The sequence below is a fragment of the Pyrus communis genome, chromosome 13 (genome assembly GCF_041283825.1).
Source record: "Pyrus communis isolate YQ-2024b chromosome 13, ASM4128382v1, whole genome shotgun sequence".
NCBI classification, from domain to species: Eukaryota; Viridiplantae; Streptophyta; class Magnoliopsida; order Rosales; family Rosaceae; genus Pyrus; species Pyrus communis.
Window position 1 is genome coordinate 25,849,448 of NC_142577.1, and position 18,837 is coordinate 25,868,284.

Consider the following 18,837-nt stretch of genomic DNA (forward strand, 5'->3'; position numbering starts at 1 on the left):
GAGTTTGACTAGGTTTTCGGGCTCCGGAAAAGTAACTTGTTCAAATCTCTTGCTCATTCAATCTGTTTTTTAGGCGATATTTTAAACTACTCTTGCAGTTTCATCTTTGGATGATTCGAGTGCTAGCTAGCCTTATACATTTATCTACTATGTTTGATTTATCGGTAAAGAAAAGAAATTTTATACTTTCTAATTTTTTATTGTGTGCTTATTGACGAAAATGAAAATAAAAGGGGGAGAACATAACTCTTTGATAGCTTGAGTTTAGTAACTTTATTTGCATTCCAAAAAAGGTTCAAAAGCAAAACAACAATCATAATATACTAGTAAGGTTCACACACTTTGTGTGTTGAGAAATATATTTTTTAAATATTTGTATTTTAATTTTTTATTTTTTATGAGAGAAGTTATCTGTTCTTAACAGATTGACAGACATTCCAAAAAATTAGGAGTTGGCAGTTAGGAAAGAGAGAGAAAGAGAAAGAGAGTGAATGAGTTGAGAGGGTAATGATAAAGTGACATAGATGTGAGCTTTAGGAAAATAACAATAAAAATTAGTTTGTATTAAAAGGGTATAGTGGTAATTATATTTGTTTTTGGTTGACAAACTGTGTTTTATTAATATGTAATTTCGATCTGCAGTACAGCAGCAATGGCCAGAAGCTGCTGCAATACGTGCTACGGTGCAGGTGTGTATTGAGTTGGGATGTGGAGGTTGAATCAGATTCCCATATGCTCATTCGAATGCTTAATGGGGAATATGCAATTGATGCTAATTTGGAGTGCTTTATTTATGATATTGGGCTGTTAGTAGCTATAACATAAGAGGATGGCAGAAAAAGAAAGGGAGGGATACTTATATTATTTCTATTTTTTCTTTCGCAATCTGTTTTGATAGCACACGAAATGTTCTATTTATAGAGCAACTTCCGTAATAATAACCATCCAAATACAATGATGACACTGTTGAAAGTATCAAATACTATTCTCAAATCTTTATTCCTTTGAGTGCGCATTCACCCACTAATTCTACAACAATAGTAGTAATTATATTTGTTTTTGGTTGACAAACAGTGATTTATTAATATGTAGTTTTGATTATTGGATAAAAAAAAAATAGCGCAAAATAAGGAAAAAGAAAAAGAAAAAAGAGAGCATAACTTCGGAGCGAAGGGCTTCTGTCTGACAACCTAAAAATGAAACGCCCCAAAACTCCGCCCGCTTCAAGCTGACGTGGCAACCTTCCTCCTCCCATCTGTGCTCGGGCAAAAACTCGTCCGAGTTCGCATTGCTCACTCGACCTCGATTCAGAAAACTCTGCTTCACAATCAAAATCACGTCCTTCACCCAACTCAAATTCGATTTTCTCCCTCAATTCGCAACCACAAAACCCTAAATTATGAGAAAGCACAGCTCCTAAAACCCTAGAAGCGATGAGCGGGAACGAGTTCCGCTTCTTCCTGTCCTGCGACATCAACCTCCCGGTAACCTTCCGGATCGAACGGCTAGAAGGATCCCTGCCTCCCCCCAAGTCACCTAGCTCCGGTACTTGTTCTCTCTCGATTTTCCGTTTGGTTCCCGAGAAATTATTTTACTCAGTCAACGTTCTTCAATTCAATTTCTTTTACGCACCGCAGACGTTGACCCCACTTCCGCGACAGAAGAGAGAAGACCAGAGCTGTACGTGGAGTGCGCATTGTACATTGATGGTGCTCCGTTTGGGCTTCCGACTAGGACAAGGTTCTTTTCCCCTTCACTGGTTTCTCCTTAGTTCAATTGCATCAATGCTGTTTCTATAGATTTTGAATTTTTGTATCTTCTGCTAGGTTGGAATCTTCAGGGCCATTATATTGTTGGAACGAACTCATTACTCTGAGTACGAAATACCGAGACTTAACCGGTCACTCACAACTTGCTTTGACAGTATGTTTCCTCTCTCACTTCACATCTTAAACAATTGGGTTTTCTGCAATCCCTTGTATATTAACTAATAGTTGAGGATTCCCATTTGATATCTTCTTGCTCGGTGGAGTTATAGGTTTGGGATGTTTCATGTGGGAAGGATGAAGGGTTGGTTGGTGGTGCTACAATTCTTCTTTTTAATAGCAAAAAGCAACTCAAAACTGGGAAGCAAAAGCTGAGGCTTTGGAAGGGAAAAGTAGCAGATGGATCGTTTCCTACTTCTACTCCTGGAAAGGTTTCTGATTGTTTCTTTTTAAGCAGTTACAGATAGGGGCCTTAGCGTTGTTCCTTGAGTTTCCTTAATCGGTTTAGCTTTGATTATGTATCCCTCGTTAATCGGTTTAGCTTTGCTTATTTATCCCTCGTTTAATTTTTTTTTTGTAGGTCCCCAGGCATGAGCGTGGGGAGTTGGAACGGTTGGAGAAGCTAATGAATAGGTATGAGAGGGGGCAGATCCAATGTGTTGATTGGCTGGACCGCCTGGCTTTTAAAGCTATGGAGAGAATAAAGGAACGTGAAAGCTCTAAAAATGGAAGTTTGCATTTATACCTGGTTGTCGATTTCTGTAGTTTCGAACATCGTGTTGTTTTCCAGGTAACCCCAGTCTGCAACTAATCTGAAGTTGACAAAGTTACCTGTTGGCTGATAATGATATTTAACTATAACTATCTGGTTAGACTTTGATATTTAATTAGTTGGTGTTATTTTTCACAAATGCATACTTATATTGCTATTTAAAATCTTCATTTACGCTGAACCTCAAGATTTATTGTTATCACATCTTGAAATAAGTAACTAGCTTTTAGTTGGTTATTTTCCGTGGATGATGATTTTGCCTAGCACTGACCCTTATTTATTGGAATCTAGGAATCAGGGACAAATTTCTTATTACCATCCCCAATAGCTTCATCAAATGAAATTGTCACGGTCTGGGACCCGGAAGTGGGAAAGATAAATCCATCAGAGAACAAGCAACTAAAACTTGCTAGGAGTTTAACACGTGGTATCATTGACAGGGATCTCAAACCAAGCTCCAACGAAAGAAAGTAAGTTTGAAATTTACGCTAAAGGTTCATATGTTGATTAACGGTGTTTTCATAATTTTTATTGTCATAACTACGTTCATACAAACTCATGTTTCTGATTAATTGGCTGGAATTCTGTTCTACTTTTATGGTACCAACTATATATAGGCAGATACTTCTCACTTGGGATCAGTTGTTGTGTAATGGTTGATTTAATTACCATTGGATTTTGTTAGTGTCTTATTTTAGATGGACCAGTCTTCTCAATTTGCCATATTCTTTTGTTTCAACAACACTGTTATATGTTCTTCTGATTGATTTTTTTTATTAAGTAAGCTGGAGGTATATAATTGTTTTCATTTTCCTGTAGGTCGATACATTGGATTTTGAAATACCCACCAACAAGGACTTTGAGTGGCGATGAGAGGCAGCTCCTCTGGAAATTTCGTTTCTCATTGATGTCAGAGAAGAGGGCCCTCACAAAGTTCCTCAGATGTGTTGAATGGAGTGATGTTCAGGTCTGCATTTCTTTGTTCTTCCTTCTCATCATTTTCCTTTTTAACCATTAGTTCATGTGCCATATTACTACTGCATGCAGTTTTATTTAACTCCTGTAGTAAAATTGTTTTTAATACTTCTTATTTCCAGCTTATTATGTTGCTTATATATAAAGAGAGCTTGTGTAGTTGATCTTAGGACTTCGGTCCAACTCCGATTCATCAATAGTAAGCTGCAGGCCAGCTATTAGCTTCAGATGTGACTATCCATGTCCCAATTAGGATTATTGCACTTTTGGCAATATGCATAGCGTTATACCAAAATATCAATCATTGGTTTAGTTTTTACACGAGAAGTTACTTTTATGCGGACTGTTGCTGATCTCTATAGTTGACAAGTAACAGATTTTATATCTGGAATGCTATCTCTTATTCATGTACTTACCTTGCTCTTTCTCATTTATGCCAACTTTATCACTAAGGAATAAGAAATAGATTAGATTTTCAAGAATTCCATATTCATTTGTTTGCAGGAAGCAAAACAAGCGTTAGAACTGATGGGCAAATGGAGCATGATTGATGTCTGCGACGCATTAGAGCTGCTATCTCCTGTTTTTGAAAGTGAAGAGGTGGGCATGTCTGTAACACTTGAGCTGCTGTTACCTATTCTCTATTGTCATACAACTGTTACCTGTAGGACTTTTTTTTAACCTCATACTCCTGTTAAAATCAAATTTCAGATCCTAATCACTAGGATTTGAAGTTAACCATATAAATTTTTCTGCCATTCTGCTCCTTCCAAACCCATGGTAGCTGATTACTGATTAGGCCGAATATAAGAATAAGATCATGAAGAAAAGAGGGAATTGCATCTTGCATCTGTTGTATAAGTACAACCTACAAATTCCATGCTCTCTTTGTCATGCTGAGCAATGGGATACGATGTCCTAGATAAGAATAACTCTGTTGATCTGGGAGATGAAAAGTGTGTTATGCAGCTCTCCATCATTGATTTATTTAAAATCTTTTACACATTTATTTTGAAACTGACTAATGCCCAACTTTAATACCTCCTACCAGGTTCGTGCATATGCTGTCAGTGTTCTTGAAAGAGCTGACGATGAAGAGCTCCAGTGTTACTTACTTCAACTGGTTCAGGCTCTTCGATTTGAGCGCTCTGATAAATCTCGCCTTTCTCATTTCCTTGTGCAACGTGGTATGTGATCAGATACTATCTTCACATCTGTATGCTGTGCATGCACATGCACATACCCTCATGCTACTTGTAATGTTTTTCTTTGGGATGTGTGCATGGATGTGCAAGGCTACACTTCAGTTCTTCACAGTATCTAGGTTTTAAAGGCATCCTGATTATACTTTGATCTGACAGCATTACGAAACATTGAGTTGGCTAGCTTTCTACGCTGGTATGTTGCTGTAGAACTTCATGATCCAGCATATGCCAAACGGTTTTACTGTACCTACGAAATTCTGGAAGAGAATATGATGAAGGTGAGAGTTCATAAACTACCATGATGTGGTCGTTTGTGTTGTCTGTTTTGATTTGGTATGAATCTAGATCCTTAGAATAACATAAATATTTATGTAGATTCTCCAACCATCAAATGTAGCTATTGGGATTACCTATCTATTTGGTCAATATGATAATGCCTTTCTTAGTTTTTCATTGGCTGAAGCCAGAATGGAAATAAACTGTATCCAAATTTTTATATCAGTTGCCAGCTGGTGTGCAAGGAGATGAAGATGGATTTAAACTGTGGCAAAGTTTGGTGCGCCAGACAGAATTGACTGCACAGTTGTGTTCAATAATGAGAGATGTAAGAAACGTACGCGGCAATACCCAGAAGAAGATTGAAAAGCTTAGACAACTACTTTCTGGTCTTCTTAGTGAACTTACGTATTTTGAAGAGGTAATACTTTGGTTGAAGTTCCTTGTCTACTGATCTTATTATCTATTAAACTACAAATTCCTTCTAGCCTCACCAATTGTATCTTTGTGTGTTGACTATGTTGGTCTGTGATGTTTCTAGCCAATAAGATCACCACTGGCTCCAGGAGTCCTCATCACTGGGATCGTGCCATCTGAGTCATCAATATTCAAAAGTGCACTGCATCCTTTGCGTTTGACTTTCCGAGCAGCAAATGGGGGAAGTTGCAAAATTATCTTTAAGAAGGGGGATGATATCCGCCAAGACCAATTAGTAAGTATTCTCCTTCACACAGACCCTTGTGGCTGTGGCATGCACACACTTGAGAACTCTGATCAAGTGGATCTGTGCTTCCTGTAGGTTGTTCAAATGGTATATCTCATGGATCGATTGCTGAAATTGGAAAATCTTGATCTGCACTTAACTCCTTATAGAGTTCTTGCGACTGGGCAAGATGAAGGAATGCTAGAGTTCATACCATCCCGCTCATTAGCACAGGTATTAAATCCTTTAAAGGTTCCTGATAGATATTGATGTCATCTCAATGCTTACATTAATTGATGACCTTGTTTTGTTGTATCTTGATTTTAGACTGTTAAATTTATTGTATATGGTAAAATGTTTTGTATATGGTAAAATGTTTTCTTTTCCAGATTCTCTCAGAGCATAGGAGCATTACAAGCTACCTGCAGAAATTTCATCCAGATGAGCATGGACCGTTTGGTATTACTGCTACCTGTCTGGAAACATTTATAAAAAGCTGTGCTGGCTATTCTGTTATCACATATATACTGGGCATTGGAGACAGGTGAGGATTTGAAGATGATGCCATGCTTTGAACTTCCTCTCTCTCTCTCTCTCTCTCTCTCTCTCTCTCTCTCTCTCTCTCTCAAGAAAAGAAAAGAAAAGAAAGGCAAAACAAGGAGTAAAAAAGTTATACGCATCATTCAAGTTTTTGGAAATGAGGGTCATTTTCTTTCCTCAAGTTCTATATAGCTACCAATGCCGTAAGTATAGTCAACCATTTGTAGTCAATCATTTTTTTGTTTTGGCCTGACACAGTATTCTATCTACACGACTGATGTTCTGCTTATGCGGTACAGAAATGCGTATAAATTTAAAGCATTAATTTGTCGCATGTAGGCATCTTGATAACCTTCTCCTTGTGGACGATGGACGTCTTTTCCATGTTGATTTTGGCTTCATTCTGGGTCGTGATCCAAAGCCATTTCCACCGCCAATGAAGCTTTGCAAAGAAATGGTTGAGGCTATGGGTGGAGCTGAAAGGTACTTAATGATTATTTTTTTTTCTCTGTGTTGCTTTTATTTTCGTCCTGTTTGCTAGATCGGGTGGCATTAGATTAATGGCATGAAATCCATATCATAATGGGTGCAAGATTAGCATACAGGAATACACAAGGTTTGATTAATTATATTACTTCTGCAGCCAGTACTATACAAGGTTCAAATCCTACTGTTGCGAAGCATACAACATCATTAGGAAATCCAGTAACCTAATCTTGAACCTGTTTCACCTAATGGCGGGTTCCAACATTCCTGACATAGCTTCGGATCCTGAAAAAGGCATCCTCAAGGTGACTTCTTTTGCGATTATAATCATTGTGATCGTAAATCTAATGTTTGTTTTGATGGCGACTCTTTTGATATGTATAGCTCCAGGAGAAGTTCCGGTTGGACTTGGACGATGAAGCTTGCATACATTTCTTCCAGGACTTGATCAATGAGAGTGTCAGCGCATTGTTTCCTCAAATGGTTGAGACCATTCATCGGTGGGCTCAATACTGGCGCTGATCCCTGAAACAAGTTGGGTGTCATCTACATCTTTGAAAGTTACCGGTAATTTCCACGTCCCTCGTTTTTGTTTGCAGTTTTGCACTTTCTGCATAGAAGTTCATCTTATCTTAACGTGTGTGGAAAAATTGGTAATGATGCTGGAGTTGGTTTAAGTTTTCAGATCTTGAATTATTGCATTGCATTATTTTTTCCTCCAGGTTCTGATCTGAGCTAAATAGGATGAAGGGGGCATATTCTTGAAGAAACAGTGGATTGCTTCCAGGGAGCATGGGATGAAAATTTAAAGAAGCAGCCCGTATTATTGTGCATAGATTTATGTAAATAAAATTATAAATTACATTTATTTTCTTTCACCTTCGCATAAAAAAGCAAATTACTTGTGGGACTTGTACATCAAAAAATATAAATTACATGTTTCTTCTTCGTACAATAAATCACTTTGATGTCCGATAATTAATTATTTTATAGTTATTACTTTGTTTAGATACGAAGGCACGTGACAAGACTCAGGCACAAAGCGAAAGACGTTAACGATCTATCAAGGGGGATTTTCTAGCATACACAAGTGTATGTTGTAGTGAAACGTATTTAACTGTTAGATTTGTAACTGTACATTCCATCCGGTACATATTAGACATAGGAGAATAATATAATTTTACTAAACCGTAGTACTGAGCGGTAATAAATCAAAATTTTAAATAAATATAGCCGGAACAATTAAATCCCGTTTGTGACGGTGGCGACTGCATTGCATTAAACCCTACGGAACACAAGACATTGTTTACAATGTGGACGCGACGATGGCGCATCTGTCGTCGTTTTAAATCATTGGTGACATGGCGGGCACTGATTGGACATACAATGTCACCCGCAGGCTTAGCGTTGTAGGGGCATTTTCGTACTTCAAACCAATTACGGAAAAAATGGTCGAGTTTATAAACCCCCAGTTGACGATCCTCACCCCTGCACATTCACGCGTTGGTTCAGAGCTTCCGTCTCCTTCTCTCTCTCTCCTTCGATCTCCATCTTCATCGAAGGTAAATTCCGACTCTCAGATCTTGAATTTCTCTGAATTTCATCGCATTTTCACCGTTCTCTGTTGGATTTCGGTACTTTTGCGCTCGATTTGTTTTGGATTTCGCGGTAATTTCGTTAAGTACGGTCAGATTTAAGGTTCATTTGTGTTTAATGTGGTAAAATGCTTAATTCCGTGAGATTTGTGTTGATTTTTCACTCTGATTCGAATCATTCGGATCTCTATGATTATGCTCCAACTTTTCATTGCAAATGTTTTAAATTGCGATGCTGTAACTCCAGATCTGCTTGATCTGTTGCTGCATGGCGCATAGTTACTAGTTTGAATGCGTCAGATAATATGAACTTGCAAATGATTGCCTTTAGAGCGTTTTACATTTGGCCTTGCCGGAGTTTGATCTGTTTGATCTGTGATGTAAGTGAGTTGGTGGTTCGATATGTAGGGATCCGCAGCCAGAAATGGGGCTTACATTCACGAAGCTTTTCAGCCGGCTCTTTGCCAAGAAGGAGATGCGAATTCTGATGGTTGGTCTTGATGCCGCCGGTAAGACCACCATCCTCTACAAGCTCAAGCTTGGTGAGATCGTCACAACCATTCCCACCATCGGTGAGTTCCTTCTTCCCCTATCAAGCAATTTTGTGCTCATCATTGTTATGTCAGCATCGGATCATATTCCTCACCAATTCTTCTGCAATTAATTGACATTCTAATCAACTTGTGTAAGAAATGTTGATCTTAATGTTTGATATGGTTGATCTGATGGAAACGAAACTTGTGTTCCAAGACGCTAAATGGTTTGGATGGCAACACATCGCTATAATTCCAATGTGATTTTTTATGGTTGGGAGACGTAGCTTGTGATCTGAAAGAGAATGTTGTTTCTTGCTTGATATAATAGCAATGATTTTTATTTTAATCATCTTGTGAGTTTGCAACTAAAGATAAATTTGTCACAACATAACAGAAACGGTATTTTTGCTAAACTTAGTAGTATAAAGGCTTTTTTCTTCTGCTTTCTTTTCTTTTATTTCAATGTTCTGTAGACAGTAGACTGTTCCTTTATGAAGTTCATTAGGCTTTTTAATTATTTTTCTTTAGATTTTTTGAAATAATACAATTGTAGAATGAATAAAAGAGTACTTGATTGACAGGGTTTAATGTGGAGACCGTGGAGTACAAGAACATCAGCTTCACTGTCTGGGATGTCGGGGGTCAGGACAAGGTATGAAGTTTAGTTCATGTTTCTGAGCGATGTAAAGTTATTTAAAGAGATTTTGATGATTTCCAAAAGTTTTCTCTACTTGTTTTTGTCTAAAAGACTTGAAAGATTTTGAAAATTGTGGGTGACAAGTTGGTAAATCATATTTCTTTCCTTTCAGATCCGACCATTGTGGAGGCACTACTTCCAAAACACACAGGGTCTTATCTTTGTTGTGGACAGCAATGACAGAGACCGTGTTGTTGAGGCAAGGGACGAATTGCATAGGATGTTGAATGAGGTTTGTTGTCATGTTGCTAAAGAAATTTTATTTGTCTTTGTTTGCGTACCCTGTATTCTGTGCTGATATGTTTTAAAATCTCATCCTTTCAACTTCTGGAATTTCCCAGATTTGAGGGTATGAGATTTAGGATTATGAATGGGCTGAAACTTGTAGTTTATATGAACACAGCGTAAGGTTTTCTATCTAATTAAAGACGATAAAGATGCAATGACTTAAGTGGCAGCACGCTGAAGTTAGTTTAGTATGCTGTTGATGCATGTTCACTTTCAAAGGTTTTACCTAATTGATATTGGAGACATCAGAACAAGTTATTTATGTTGAATTATTTTGTGTAATTGGAATATTCTGTTTTCAGGATGAACTGCGTGATGCTGTGTTGCTCGTATTTGCTAACAAACAAGATCTTCCCAATGCAATGAATGCTGCTGAAATCACTGATAAGCTTGGCCTGCACTCTCTGAGACAGCGTCACTGGTAATCTTGATGGGCTTCTTTCCCCTTGTGTGATACAATTTGTTTAACCTTTTATAGGTCTAACATGCAATGTGTGGTTTTCCAGGTACATTCAGAGCACCTGTGCAACCTCTGGGGAGGGTCTATATGAGGGGCTCGATTGGCTCTCCAACAACATTGCTAACAAGGTAAACTAGTTCCCCATTCACTGGTTTATATTTCTTTAGAGTGAAACGTGTGTAATTACCGAACTTATTTATAACCTTCACAGCAGGGCTTTCGTGCTGCATGACTTGGTTGACAATCTCTTTTCAGAAATCTGATACTATTGTGACATTTGAATCCTCGTTCTGGTTTCTCATACTCGTCCTTTAATTGCAGGCGTGATCGTATTGAGGAGTCATTTTGTGGACCGGAAATTCTGGATGCAGGGGTGAACATTATCTAGTTCTTTTTTTTGTTTTCGAGACAATTGAATCGTTGTTAAATCTTGTATTTCTTCTTTGATTTCTCATTTCGTCTAGGAGGAAGACCTTTTATATTATGTTATGATAGAAAGAATGAATGAGTGGGAGTGGGAGTGGGAGTGGGGTTGGTCAAATGTGTACATTTGAGCTCTTGGTTGGATTTTGGATACAGTTTCTGAATTGTAATTGCTATATCTACTGTGCTGCCGTTTTTCGCATCTTTTATTGCATAAATTCGAAGCCCCTAACTGAGACTGGAGGCGGTTGTGTTGTGCCGTGCTTTGTTTCTTGCCATGCAAGACTTCTCAGTGATGCGGAACCACACGGATAAATTTTAGGGTGCAGGTGGTGGTGCCACGTCGCTCATCCGTCCAAGATCCAAAAACATCCCACTAGGTCCATCTAGGGGCACGACCACTTGTCCAGTTGTCGTGTAAAAAAAATCATGAAGGTTTAATAAAACACTTCTGATACTGTTTATTTTTAACGAAAAATCACATAGATACATTTTCTTAGTACTATTTACTATACCTTTAAAAATGGTTTTTCATTAAAAAGGAAATTTTTTTAAATTTTTCGTTAGTTTTTCTTAAAAAAAAAAATGCTATATGTGTCCAATGAATCGGTGACATGAGAAAAATTTCTCGAAAAAATTCCTCAAAAGTGAGCATATATAATACTTAATTGCACAGCAGGCCAGAGTGTGCGCATATTTTTGGTTGCCAGAGCGTCAACATCTTGGGGCCCCAATTGTCTTGGAGTTCCATTGATTATCAGCCTCCGAGGGCTTGGGACCCTCCGGAGAGAGAAACATAGAGGATCCTAATAAAATCCCGTTTTTGGTCCCAACTTAGAGACGGGTGAAGGTCGTACACAAATATGAAATATCCCCCGCTTCACAACAAAACAGTTTTGGATTATTTTGTAATTTTGTGCATGAATATCCACGTCATTGTAAAGATAGAGAATCAAAAATCGGCTGGGCACTTGTCCTTCAGTCAATTTTCGGCAGTCAAAAAGTTGCAAGGCATGCCTCTCCATGCAAATATGCCCATGCCACTGCCACCATCTCTGCCTTGGAACCTTCTTTTGGAGATTAAACTTTTTCACATTTTCGTGTGTTAATTTTTTACTAGGAAATTCGGGTTAGATCAATAAATAATTATGTATTTCATCAAATAGGTCATCAGTCACTTTCACTTTAAACATAGGTTAATAATTAATTTGATTTCTTTTCAAATAAAATCAAAATTACTATCGACTTATCTCTCCCTAAAGTGAAAATTTTTGATTGACTTCAATTAAAATTGAAATATAACATCCGGTTTCGGAAAAGCAAGCATGGATGGATGGATAAATATTAGGAAACTTTAACAAAAAGCTTCCAGTACTGTTTACTTTAACGAAAAATTATATTTTTACACTAAAAAATCAATCCTGATACTATTCACTTTACCCTTTATTTTGTCATTATCGTTAAAACTCAAAGTTTTCAAACATTTTTCATTAATTTTCCTTAAATATTATGGGCATCTACAATAGTTATGCATGCATGCAGATGCATACAAAAACAAGCCAGCTAGCTTTAATAAAATATCCAAACCAAAGAATATCTCCTACCTGTGGCTCTTGCCATGTTTGAGCGTCAAATTACTCTTCGATCTAGTACTCCTCCAACCCTAAATCTTTGATAAGATTATACAACTGCTATGATAGGTGAAGCCGAAATAACATAATTTCAATTTTCACAAGTTGGAGCCTTGGTGTCCAATTTGGAACTATAATATGTCGTTTTGAGGATAACAACGAGATGGTTAAACGCTGATTTTCTTTGATATAATTATCTTTTTAATAAAGTTTTCATGGACAAAACTTCGGGTATGCAGTTCTTTGCCATGGTTAAACACTGGCTGCAACCTACAGAACTAAGGAGCCCTTTACAAACCAACATTGAGCAAGATTGTTGAGCAAGATCGATGAAACAAGGAGTACTCTCCCTTTTCTTTTTCTTTCTCTTTTTCTTTAAGGCATAATATATAGGTCCTAATCATCTGCTCTGCGCAATTCCTGGAGATGATATGGTTCCACTTTGAGGTGTAGGTGATCTACTTTGAATGATCTTTTCGTTTATCTACATATATACATTTATATGATTCACCAGGTACTTTTTGCATTGTTATACATAGATAAGATCAGATTACATATGTAATTGTAAGTAATTAATCAAAGGAAGAGATGATCGTTCTCTATCAGATCGATAAGCAAGCGTTGCTTTTTTGGAACGTTTTTCATGTTATATATTACAAACTTTTTCTTAATTAGCTTAAGCTAACTTGTCGCGACCAACCAGACAACATCATATCAACCATTAATATATACACTTAGGAAAATGTTAGGAAGATCATGTTTTTAAATCATATTTTTTAGGTTACATAATGTGGCGGTTGATGGTTGAATACATTTTTTAATGATTTAAACAATAAATATAATCACAATTGTCATATTTTATGAATTACAAAATATGATTCGAAGTAGATGGTAGTTGAAGCGTAAATAATATTGTGGAATTTCTAATGACGTCGGTGACATTCTCAACGAAGGAAAACTTTTATGTATCTGCTGCCTCCTCGAGAATTCGTTATTGGATGAGATTTGTGTGGTATTTGCAAAACCACATACGTCTTTCAAGATATATATAATATGCATGTGAGAAAGCCGCGGGAAACAAAATTTTACAGGCTGCTGGAGTCTGCAGTAAAAGCCCAAAAGAAAAAGGGCAAATAAAGCTAACCCTAATTCTTATCAGTCACGATTAATACCAAATACTTTGTTTGAGGACTGACTCTTAAGGAACAAGTGCATGCAGATACCATTCTCTCTCTCTCTCTCTCTCTCTCTCTCTCTCTCTCTCTCTCTCTCTTTTATTTTTGTTTTATAAAAAAACCTTCTTAATAACTCTCGTCCAAATTCGCTTAATTTCAGAGTTCATACAGAATCCGAAGCTAGTGAGCTCCCAAAAGATCTCGTACTAGGAAGAGATGAGAATATACATATAAGGCATAGAGGATCTACACCGCTGGACGATGTGAGATCTTACAATTTAATTATCAACAGTTATCTGTTCAATGATAAAATTTATTATAAAAATCAAATTTCTTCACAATTATCTCTTTGCTTATTTCTTTTTATTTATCTTTTTGTTATTTCTCGTTCTTCCTCCTGCTTTAAACCCCATTTATAGATTTTATTTTTAATTTTTATAATCAACCTATATCACATGTTAATTATATTTATCTACCTATATGACAAATTCTTTCTTTATAATTAATCTGTCACAGATTAATGTGTCTTGCTTGTAGGTATGTTATGTTTTTTCTACTTTTTAATTAAGTTTCATATCTCACGTATATGTATTATATACATTCATATATTTGTTACTTGAGTTAGGGTAGAATGTTTTGTAGATAAATTTATGTTAGTATATTAGTTTTTTTTGTTATAAGGTATTAAATATATTTTTTTGGAGTTGGAAAATGCATAATATTAGAATATTTTAATTGATTTTTAATATTTTTAGAAAATATAAAATGAGTATAAAAGAAATAAAAACATATAATTAGATAACTCGACTCACTCCTAAAAACACTCTACGTTTTTGGACCTAGATCTAAAAGTCCCTTTATTTAATTAATACGGAGAAAAATACAACTTTGGTAATTTGTTTGGGTGCATGGATCATGTATAAACAAAACTTTTTTGAACTTCATCGTCCATCGATCACCTTCAAATTCATAGACGTTGAGAATCTTGTTATTAATTCTTGTCATCACACATGCTAATGCATGATCTCAACCATATTTTCTCCATCATTTTGTTTGTATTTTCCTTCTTTTCTCATTGTTGGTATAGAGGAATATGCCAGATGTCAATTAATGAATAATCTTCCAAATCAGTAAGCTAGTCAATCTTTATAATTATTGTTAAACTTTCTCATCAAAATGAAAACCCTCATCTGATTTTTCCTTGATTAATTCAATGATAAAGTTTAGGGTTTAGGGCAAACTTTGTATTAATTATGGTTTTTTTTAATAAATACACTAAATTCATATGTACTACAGAGACAAAGATTCGAATATATATGCTAAACTCATGTATGTAGTATTAATCATGTTTTAGAAATTGATGGATATTATTAAGTTTGAGCCTAAAAACAAACCTCTTTAAATTCTGAAATGAAATTCGATAGTCTTGTTAACTCTCATCTGTGACAAAATCAGATGAAATCAAAATACAAGAATCACATACCATGATTATATGAAAATAGTCGCCTAAATGAAGTGGACAAAAACCCTAGGCCAAATTTTCTCCTTAATTTGGCATCGACCTCTAAAAATGATCATTTCTCTATCAAAGGCCCCACTTCAGCCGAGTACTCCACCCTTTGATGCTAACTTTCTTAAATATATTTCCACATCGGAAAATGATTCCCACTTGATGCCTAATACATTTCCCCCATTACAAGTAATTACATAGTATTCTTAATGGAGCCTCCTGTATTTTCTATTGGCCATGACCTTATTACCTTCCCATCAATCTCAGCCGTCCATCTGGATTCTTGATGATAAGGCTCCCCTATTTAGATGAATGGTGGGTTTGAACAACAAACATTGTTCATTCATTCTTTCTTGTTTTTTTTATTTCTCTCCAATACCATCATAAACCCCAATAGAACATTATTTATAAAAAATTAAAAAAATGGGACTTTGCATTTGGGTTTCATTTGGGTTCATCTGACATGCATTTAGTCCTCATTTGTTTATTTAAAGCATCCATAGGGGCAAGATTGCAACTCAGGAACAAAGGTTAGTAGGGTGGCTTCATCAGTGTAACAAATTTACTTTCCCCACACTCCTCATTTCTTAACACACCAACCTAATAATTTTCATCAAACCACTCTCTGCAACTTTCCAAATCACCCCAACATCTTCCCTTTATTACCATTCATCACACAAAATCAAGGAAATGGCACCCCGAGAAGTTCCAGCCGATGTGTTGCAGGCAACCAGCAACCGTACTACTACAGGCTACTCCAAAAGGGCCTTTGTGACATTTTTAGCCGGTAATGCTGATTATGTCAAAGGGGTTGTGGGTTTGGCTAAGGGCCTACGCAAAGTGAAGAGTGAATACTCTCTTGTGGTTGCAATATTGCCGGACGTGCCGGAGGAGCACCGTGAGATTTTGCGGTCTCAGGGCTGTATTGTCCAGGAGATCGAACCTATTTATCCTCCTGAGAACCAGATCAAGTTTGCAATGGCCTACTATGTCATCAACTACTCGAAGCTCCGTATTTGGAATGTATGTAAAACCATACCACATATTGATAGTTATCATGATAACGTATAAACATCTAATATGTTGTCCGATTGTCGAATGAAATTAGTCTGCCAATGATTTAAATCAATTGTCGTACAACATAATATCAGACTGTCTGATGAATAAAATATGAGCACATGCATTTCTTATGGTTACAATAAATATGTATACATGGCATCAGTATATATTTGAGTATATGGAACTTATATATATGCAGTTTGAGGGGTACAGCAAAATGATATATTTGGATGCGGATATCCAAGTGTATGAGAACATAGATCACCTGTTTGACACGCCTAATGGCTACTTCTACGCTGTGATGGACTGCTTCTGTGAGAAAACATGGAGTCACTCACCTCAATACAAAATTGGGTATTGCCAGCAGTGCCCTGACAAGGTTTCATGGCCTGCGGACATGGGCTCTCCTCCTCCACTGTATTTCAACGCCGGAATGTTTGTGTTCGAGCCTAGCCGCTTGACTTACAACAGCCTTCTTCAGACACTGCAAGTTGTCCCACCCACCCCTTTTGCAGAACAGGAAAGTTGATTGGAAATTTTGATTATTTTTAAATTAACTGAGCGAAATTTATGTGGGGTTGTTTCTGCCATGTTACATAATAATTTCACTGCGAATTGAGATTAATAAAATCTTTTTGTTTGTTTTACAGGATTTCTTGAACATGTTCTTCCAAAAGACATACAAACCCATACCAAATATATACAACCTAGTTCTAGCCAATCTTTGGCGCCACCCAGAGAACGTGCAGCTTGATCAAGTAAACGTGGTTCACTACTGTGCTGCAGTAAGTACTATTTAACAGATTGATTACGCATATTTAATTTAATTAATCACTCTTAATGAATTGTTTCTTCTTAATTATAGGGATCGAAACCATGGAGGTATACTGGCAAGGAAGCTAACATGGACAGAGAGGATATCAAGGTCTTAGTGGCCAAATGGTGGGAAATTTACAACGACGAGTCCCTGGATTTCAAGGCTGAAAACCCAGTAACTGCGGAGGAAGAAACTTTCTCAAAGCCGCTGTCGATCATGGCTTCCATGCCGGAGCCAACCATTCCATACCGTCCTGCTCCATCTGCTGCATGATCTGCAATACAATCTTGAGTGACTAATTATTATTCAGAAGTCAACTGTGTGATCAACGATCCGTCGTTTTGTTTTTTTGGTCTCATACTTCTATTAAATACTCCTTTTTATTTAGGTGGCTTCTGATTGGCCTTGTTTTCTTGGCAGTGAGAGTTCATAGAAAAATCACATACACATAAGTGAATTAATGTATTTGAGAGCTCTATAATACGTACTAAAAATATATATACATGCATGTTCTTTGTGCATTTGATCTACATCAATTTTTTCGGCTTGCGCTGAAAATTGAATTTCACCACTTTTTCTTCGAGAAATGCTGGTTGAGGACTGCTGTATAATTCTCACAATGGGGAAGTTCTTGGGTAAAGAAACCGGATTGGGGTTGATGTGAGAGGGAGGGTGGGGTTAAAGTGGGATAGAATTAGCATGACAAATTAGGAGGGGTGTGGTGTTCTAATTTTGTATTTGAAGTTCGCATGAACCCGTGATCCAAATGCTAAACCTCATAATTTCTCCCCACAATGAGTTGACTCCATGCATGTGACCCCCAAGCAACAGCCCCTATACCTAAATGCAATTTGAGATAAAGCTCATGATCAACCGATTCAACCCAATTTAAAGTAGTTCTGAACTGAAATATGACTCGCTTCAAAACTTGGACAACTCGACTCGTTTACAATACCACAGCGGCACAGTCCAACTTCATCCAATTGGCACTCCATTCCAACTAATAGGGACCTTTTTGAATGTATGGTGACAATTGTCTAGCTATACACGTGGCAGTCTTACAATGGCTCTGGACCGTGGTACCAAGACCCCACCAGTTAGTCGACATACACTGGTTTTTTGCTCAGCTGTCGATTTCTGGGTGGGCCAGTGATTTGAAGTTCGGGATCACCAGTCGTGTTAATGTGAACACAGTACAAACGCAAGAGATGGCTAATACACACCGATTACATAGTATGTCGGTATACTAAACAAATAATTAACCCTTGAAGATTGAAACTTCAAAGTTGACGAGTTGTGACGGCATGCATGGGGATTGAGGGACAGCAACGTGAGAAATCTTTAAAGTATAACAGATGGCTTAAACTTTAAAGAGGAAAAGCAAGCACATGGAAAGATGAATACAAGCAAACACACCAAAACAAAAGGCGAACAAAACAATGTATTTTGTCACTTTTGTTGTTATTTTTGAACCACAAGCAAAATCCCATTAGAAGATTACAAGGAAACATAAATACATAATTGCTGGATAATCACAAGATTTTAAAGCATCTGCAGACTCAAACTCACACTCACAGATGACTCTGCTACATACTTTAGGGTTCCAATATGGTAAAGGGAATTGAAAAGCAGCGGAATGTAAGCGATGAAACAAACCTCAGTTTTCGAGCTACATGTCCACGGACAAGTACTCGGGCTTTCTGCAGAGCATGCAACCCCACTACCAAGCTTGAGATGCTCCCTTACAATTTACAAGAGTTTAAGTGTCAAAACTCACAAAAGGAACTTTCAATTTCTGTGGCATATATGAAATCTCCATGCATTTTTTCCTAATGTAAAAACATAATCTTCAAGCCCTGACTGTAAACGTTCAAGATTTGAGGCTGCAAAAAGGTAAAGGGTTCCATTCATTCGCTAGAAAAA

General features: G+C 37.0%; 3 protein-coding genes across 7 annotated transcripts; all 3 read left to right on the forward strand.

Moving 5' to 3' along the window:
• Window positions 1-1,118: 1,118 nt before the first annotated feature.
• On the forward strand, window positions 1,119-7,682 carry LOC137736824 (phosphatidylinositol 3-kinase, root isoform). Of its 2 annotated transcripts, none has more exons than XM_068476102.2 (18): window positions 1,119-1,545; window positions 1,638-1,740; window positions 1,827-1,923; window positions 2,039-2,197; window positions 2,347-2,556; window positions 2,830-3,008; window positions 3,358-3,505; window positions 4,018-4,113; window positions 4,565-4,700; window positions 4,875-4,996; window positions 5,221-5,415; window positions 5,536-5,706; window positions 5,794-5,931; window positions 6,087-6,241; window positions 6,577-6,720; window positions 6,881-7,028; window positions 7,108-7,290; window positions 7,446-7,682. In XM_068476102.2, exons 1-17 carry the CDS (start codon window positions 1,434-1,436, stop codon window positions 7,243-7,245), a joined length of 2,451 nt encoding a protein of 816 aa, XP_068332203.2. In that variant the 5' UTR covers window positions 1,119-1,433; the 3' UTR covers window positions 7,246-7,290; window positions 7,446-7,682. The 2 variants fall into 2 exon arrangements, 1 of the variants encoding a protein (XP_068332203.2); XR_015954820.1 differs by having other exon boundaries at window positions 1,165-1,545; window positions 6,087-6,440.
• A 474-nt stretch (window positions 7,683-8,156) lies between these two features.
• Window positions 8,157-10,924, forward strand: LOC137737060 (ADP-ribosylation factor 2). Of its 4 annotated transcripts, XM_068476412.2 has the most exons (7): window positions 8,157-8,285; window positions 8,727-8,890; window positions 9,436-9,506; window positions 9,664-9,783; window positions 10,142-10,260; window positions 10,346-10,427; window positions 10,621-10,924. In XM_068476412.2, exons 2-7 carry the CDS (start codon window positions 8,743-8,745, stop codon window positions 10,624-10,626), a joined length of 546 nt encoding a protein of 181 aa, XP_068332513.1. In that variant the 5' UTR covers window positions 8,157-8,285; window positions 8,727-8,742; the 3' UTR covers window positions 10,627-10,924. The 4 variants fall into 4 exon arrangements, with proteins under 4 accessions (XP_068332513.1, XP_068332511.1, XP_088538770.1 ...); XM_068476410.2 differs by lacking the exon at window positions 10,621-10,924 and having other exon boundaries at window positions 10,346-10,436; XM_088682644.1 differs by lacking the exons at window positions 8,157-8,285; window positions 10,621-10,924 and adding an exon at window positions 8,333-8,357 and having other exon boundaries at window positions 10,346-10,436.
• Window positions 10,925-15,418: 4,494 nt separating this feature from the next.
• LOC137737774 (galactinol synthase 1) lies at window positions 15,419-17,444 on the forward strand. The gene is made up of 4 exons (XM_068477326.2): window positions 15,419-16,061; window positions 16,297-16,613; window positions 16,744-16,882; window positions 16,963-17,444. Exons 1-4 carry the CDS (start codon window positions 15,729-15,731, stop codon window positions 17,185-17,187), a joined length of 1,014 nt encoding a protein of 337 aa, XP_068333427.2. The 5' UTR covers window positions 15,419-15,728; the 3' UTR covers window positions 17,188-17,444.
• The last annotated feature ends 1,393 nt before the right edge of the window (window positions 17,445-18,837 follow it).